The sequence below is a fragment of the Maylandia zebra genome, linkage group LG1 (genome assembly GCF_041146795.1).
Source record: "Maylandia zebra isolate NMK-2024a linkage group LG1, Mzebra_GT3a, whole genome shotgun sequence".
In the NCBI taxonomy this organism is placed as follows: Eukaryota; Metazoa; Chordata; class Actinopteri; order Cichliformes; family Cichlidae; genus Maylandia; species Maylandia zebra.
In genome coordinates, this window is record NC_135167.1 from 38,795,030 (window position 1) to 38,801,727 (window position 6,698).

At 38.4% G+C, this 6,698-nt stretch overlaps 1 protein-coding gene across 1 annotated transcript in view; it reads right to left on the reverse strand.

Moving 5' to 3' along the window:
- Nucleotides 1-4,236, reverse strand: part of LOC101464487 (serine/threonine-protein kinase BRSK2) — a 54,109-nt gene extending 49,873 nt beyond the window's left edge. Inside the window, exon 1 of the mRNA XM_076887583.1 lies at nt 4,163-4,236. Coding sequence (XP_076743698.1) covers nt 4,163-4,236 — 74 coding nt within the window. The remainder of the gene's footprint in view (nt 1-4,162) is intronic.
- Nucleotides 4,237-6,698: the final 2,462 nt, after the last annotated feature.

Consider the following 6,698-nt stretch of genomic DNA (forward strand, 5'->3'; position numbering starts at 1 on the left):
AGCAGTGTATCTTGTTCCACTGTAGGTGACAGTGGTGGCAAGCTGCACACAAGTCAGAGATGGTGATCTTGCTCTTAAATCTGCCTGTATGTCTGGATGCAGCACATCTACAGGCATTCTGGATATTTTTGTGACAAGCAGGGCAGGTTTCACCTCTTTTGATTGCATGTGGTATGCCATCATCATTTGATGCCTTGTAGAAAGGGTCAGCAACACATTTTTGAAATTGTTAGTGTGTCTCACAACTTGCTTGAAAAATCTGTGTTTCGCCTCAAAGCGCATTGTCCATACTCCAACCAATGGCCCATATTTTTCTATTACAGCAGGGTAGTGCTCCAAAAAATGGTGTTTTGGTGTGAGCCTTTGATCAGGAAAAACTTCCAAATATCTGACACGATGTTCAGATATTTTAAATTCAAGGTAGGCAATACTTTGTGTTGTGTGAACAGGGGCAACCACTAACTCAACAATGTCCTTCAAAGTCAGAAGAAGTTGCCAAACAGGATCATCTTCAGGTACACGTAAACCAACAAGGAGAGGCAACAAACGTATTAGGGCCCAGTTTTCATGAGCATTTCCTCCCACAGTTTTGCGACCAGCAAAATTTGAAGGGATTGCTTGTGGACTGTTCAATTTGTCTGAGCCCTTATATGGAAAACATGTGATTATATTATTCAGTTCAGTCAAACTGAAGTAGTGCTTCTTCAAAAAAACTTGAAAACACAATGCTAACTCTCTTGGCACTATTCCCTCAAAAAGGTCATGAAGGACATCTGGTGGGTATCCAGACACAAAGTGAAAATTATTAAGTTGATCAGTTAATGGACATGACCGCTTTAAGCCAAAATGAGGCACTAAATTTGGATTTTCTTTGACAGCTTGTACGTGTAAATCATAGTCATCCTTTTTTCGAAGTGGGAAGACCCCAGACCGTACTTCATATGTCTGGTACTCTGAAGAATGTCCAAGGCAAAATCTACAAACATATGGCCCGTTAAAACTTTCAACAAGTCCACTAATTGCATGAGCACCAAGGTTATCAGCTACAACACAGTGTAGGGCGCCTTTAATATTTCTCCCTAAACATGAAATAAAAACCCCCTCCTGTTCAAGAGTGACAAGATCTTTCAAAAGTGGATCCAATACTACTTTGTATTCAAACTGTTTCACATCAACAGATTTGCAAAGTAAAGCTAGTTGTATTGATGTTAAGGCAGACTGTAATCTCAATGGCAAATTGGCCAAAACCCAATAAACTGCAGTTATTTTATGTTTTTTTCGAGAGGTTCCTAATGGGTTACACACCTCAAATTCATCAACATAAATTATTATAGAGAGTCTTGTTTCTTCTACAGCATAAAAGTCATTGTCCTTAAAACACGTACCATCAAAAATGGACTCAAAATGCCCAGTGCTACTTGAGCACCTCGAAAAGGCTTCCACTGCAATATCTTTGTTCTTCAGTACTTCTTGCAAAGTCTTTAGAACTGGTACATATTGAAAGCTCTTTTTTTGTTCAGCATCAAGAATATATTCAATAGGATCCACAAACTGGAAATGCTCCTTAAAGTACTTATTTCTCTTAAAAGCTGAACCAAGTGGCCCGCCTGCTCCAAGAGCTCTGCTAATGGGATGAGAGCTGCACAACTGTTCAGCCAAGTCCTTTATGATAGTGTGGTCAACTGTGCATTTGTTAGATTTCAGTGCTGAATCAATTATATTTTTAACCGCCTCCACAGATGCTGAAGAAGAAATATAGAAGAGATCTTCAACCAAAGCATTAATGCACCTCACTGAAACATTGTAAGTGCTTTCTAACTTGAGTAGAAGTAAGCCAAGTCCTTGAAGAACAGTACAAGATGCACTTTCTGGATCAACATCACTAGAGCATTCATCACTGTTGAGTTCAGGGACATCAGAATGGTCAGTGTTCTGACTAGGATGACTTTCCAAGACTTCTTTCTTAAAATCAGTTAAGGAACAACATGTATGTCTCCTGCCTTTGTGCTTTAGAAATGTATTGTATATATTTGTGCGAAAGTCACATCCATTAAAAACGCAAAATACAGTTTCGTGTCTCTTCAAGTGATTTCCTATATGCTGAAAATAGTCCTTCTGAGTAGAGCAAAAAGCAGTGCAAGCCAAACACTTAAATGCAGTGATCACTCCAGGCCTTGGACTCTCTTCAGCGGTATGGTATCTGGACAAATGTGTGCGAAGGGCTCCTTGTGTTTTAAATGTGCAAGGACAACTGCCATACAGACATGGCTGGTGCTGTCCACGACCAAATGTTGCGTGTTGCAATCTGTAATGACGTAGAAGATTCCCCTTTGTAGTAGAAAAAGATTTGCATATCTTACACTGCCATCCCATTTGCCAGGTCCTAAAGTGATGGAAAAATATATATCTAAGAATCTAAATAGTTTTTCATGACAAATGTAAGAGCATGGGTATCTATACACATTTGATGTTGAGATTATAGAGAAGAAGAAAAAAATCCTACAAATAATAAGCAATTATTTTCTACTTATTGTTTTTACAAAAACAAATAAGTTAGATTAAGTGGGGTCAACTTGGTAATTTCATGCCGCTTCAATTTCAAAACCATTAGTTTAATTTAATATAACATGTTATCACAACTTACTTTATAATGCACAGTCTAGATGCTGATCAGGTGAATTTAAGTTGAGGGATCTTCCATTACCTGAAAGGAAAGCAACATTATCATTAATCTCAGCCAAACCGATTTACTCACGAACAAATAAAACACTGAAAAAAACCCCAACAATAACATTTTTAGGTTGTCTAAGTGACTTATACATTACGTTTAAACTGAGTAGCAAAACCCCGCGGTGATCTGAAAATGATGTGCGGGGAGTTGTGCCGTTCTCAGCGGCTTCAGTGACACTCGAGCTCCCGGCTTGCTATCGAGCTGGTGGGTAGCAGATGCTCCGAAAACGTCGAAGCACTTTTGCAAACATGCGATATCTTGATAAACCGAGCAGATATTTGATGTTTACACAGCTACTTTCGCGCCTGAAAATATGTTAAAAGTTTATTTTGTGACCCAGAAAGATTACTAAGAGTAATTTTAAAACTTAGTAGCGGCCGCCATTATTGGAAACTGGAGTTCGAAAAACTGACTGTGGCTGACAAAATGACTCACGACTGACCGCAAAACCTTTTCATGAACTTTTAAACGTGGATGAAAGACGTTAAAACTCATCGGAATATACCGTTGATATTTTTTAATACGGTAAAACATGTGGTTAGTTAAAGCTGTTCAGTAACACAGTCGTGAAGGCTTGGAAAGTGACCTTGTGCTAGCAGTCCACTAACTGCCATTTGTGTAAAAATACGATACTATCATTACAGTGATGATTATTAATAAAATTTCGACGTATCATACTGTTTAAAACCTTTACTCAAAACCGATATACGTTATTGTTTAAACCGTGTCTTATATTTGAACAAATTAAGAAGTCTTACCTCTGACAAAATGGAGACGTCCACTCATGAAGCGCGTGTGTCCTGCACGTGGCACAAAGGATTATGGGCGGAAGTGTACAATGATTAAAATGAAAATGCTTTCATCAGTTAAATCTATTAGATTTCTTAAATTTTTTTAGTACTCAAACATTTTTTTAAAATCTACTCAACAAACCATTGCTGAATTTACCCCAAACAAAACTGTGTAAATTTAAATAACTGAACATCTCAAAATTGTTGAATTTTGCTTAGATTTGATTAAAACTACTCATACACGTTTTTACTGAGTAATAATTACTATTACTCTCCTATTAGATTCTAATTAACCCCAATCACAGTTTTTACAGTGTAGAGCACCATTTTGATACCCGTTCCGGAGTGTTCACACCCCTATAGATTACCTGAGCATAAAAGACACATTGGTTAGTCAGAGTCCAAGTAACAGCCTTCTCCCCTATGTACACTCTGTACCAATTTGTCACACTTCTGTTAGGCATGTTTGGAGCCCCTGCCATTTTCTAGCATCTCATGAACTAGGTTTGGATGGAGGGAGGTATAGCAGCTGGGGTACCACGCAGGAGGTAGGCAGGTACGCCCCCAAACAGACAAAACAGGGGTTGACTGTCCTGTTGTCTACCTCAGCTAGAAATTGTCAGACGGAGAAACCAGGTACAGCACCAGGTAGAAAAAGAAAGCCTGGCCATCCAGTGGGTAGTTGACTCCCTTTGTGATTATCTCCTGGGGCATCCATTCACCCTCTGTTCAGCTCATGCACGGCTGAAAGATGCCAAGACCCAGAACACCCACTGGTGTCTGGCTCTCCAGCCTTTTAAGTGCAACGTGGTGCAGATGGTCGCAGCTAGACCTAGAATAGGAAGGGAGCTGAGACCACATGGTTCTGCGTGAGCAGTAACCTGCAGTGAGAGACAGTCGGTGATTACAGCCTGGAAAGGCTGAAATTGGAAGTAGAGAGTGTTGCACCTTAAACCCCTATGTGTGCATGTGTTGTGCTGGTAACATAATATCAGAGCATGTTACAACCACAGCCAGCAAATTCTGTTTCTGTTCTATCAGGATGTACTGGAGAGCATCATAAGGTATGGGATATCACTGTGATATGGCAATCTCTGCATTAAAGCAAAATACAAGCTGTCACAGTCTCCCATGAACCTGATGGGGAGGACTGAGGACCTCAAAATGCTGTCTGTGATACCAGCAGTGACCTGTGGAATTTCTTTTACTTTCAAGACTTTGGGGGTAAAAAATTGATTAAATAACTAAATAAAATCTATAATTGAAAGAAACATGTTTTTTAAGGGGTTTTTTTCTAGCCCAAACATTCATTCTGTGAATAATCAAGAAATATACTATTATATATACTACTATATACTACTATAACTATGCATAATTTTTCCGAGATTTCTGTTGGGACATGATCATCTGAGCTCCTCACACCACCAAACCCACCGTCCCCTCCCCACCTACTGCCCCCCCTTCAATTCCTCACATTTTCTATTTTTATTTCTCTCGAGTCTTGCTCTTAGAAATATTAAATGAATGTACGATATCATTATTGGATATGGATTTGTGACTCGAGTATATGGATACTAGATTTAAAAAGGGAAATTGTACACTTAATTAAACTAAAAACATGAGTTCTGCAAGAAAACCTGACAAGATGGAATTTAAAAAGTATTTTTTCCGGTTTCAGTGAGTAAAAATCTATAAAAGAAAAACAGTCGAAAGATCCTATGCAGTGTTTTGGTTGCAGAACTGTGTAACTGACATCTGCTAATTCATGAAACATGAAAAGGCAAGTTTCTCCTGTAGGCCATTGCACACACAGTGACAGTTAAGAAAACAACTGTAAGAACACAAGCAAAGTGAAAACATTGTTCAAGCATGTTCAGTCAAAACCTTTTGACCCTTTTAACTCCACTGGCATCACCTCTCCTTAGCTCGGTATTCCCATGTAGAGAGTGAGGAGGTGAGAAATATATCAGCTATCAACTCTGGTTTTAGACTAACATATTCAAACCTATTCCTCGTGATTCCTTGTAGGAAATAAAAAACTTACAACAATAAAACTGAAGGTATAAAAATACATTTTTAAATTAAATTTGTTCTTATCTTCACTAGAAAAAATCCTTTTTGCTCTACATCCATATGTCCATATGAACAGAATCAACCTTTTGGGATTTCCTTTCCTGTGCGACTCAGCGTGCATCAAGTCATATGCTGTTAAAAGTTTACTGAAAAATATACACCCTAAACCAGGTCTGCCATCAGGATTACATGACAACAAAGTGTGAAAGATGAGGGAAAAGGAATATGAAAATACAGTTGTAACCAAAAAACAGACACTTGTTGTTACTGCTGAGTAAATTTTATTGTGGATCTTTCCTGAAAATCAGGTTTAGAAGTTCTGCTGAGTCACGGTGAAGTCAGCAGCATTGTTGGCCCTTTCATCTCCGGTGAAACCTATCCAATAACTGTGTCATTTACGGTCTGTGTTTTTCCACTCACTGCAGTAATGGATTACCTATAACATAATAATTTAATTGCAATGGAACCTCTGGTGTGTACTGATCTGCTGGGGCTACTGCTCAAAGACATGCAACTCACCACCCTGGGCTGAGCCCTTGTCTCTACAGGGAAAAACTGATATGTTTACCACATAAACAGGTTCTCAGCTGTTTTGGGGCTGAATCTTTTTCGATTTTTCCAGCCTATCCCCAGCAAACTTTTGTTTGTTTGGTTTGTTCTGCACACTGCCAAACAGTTCATTCAAAAATGAATATTTAAGTCAGTACAAGGTTTTTTTTTTTTTCCTTATTTAGAAAAAATAACGTTTATCAAGTTGCCATAGGGTGATTATGACTATTCGCAAGTCCATTTCCCGTTGATTAATGCCTTTTAAATCGGAAAAAAACATTTTGATGGTTTGCTTAGCAAAGAAAAGAATCTCTACTGAAGTTTATTAGAAACTATTATGCATGTCATATACTGTGACATTGGCATTTATCCCCCGCTCTCGCTCTTTCTTTGCTGAGTTAATGAAGCTCACCTAGCAGTCTTTCTTTCTAATCTTTGTGACATCAATCATATTGAGGAGAAAGAAGAGGACGATAGACTATTTATTATTTATCTGCTATTTGGATCTCGGCGTTTAAGTGGGTTTTTCTATTCAATTCAATTTAATTTTAGTT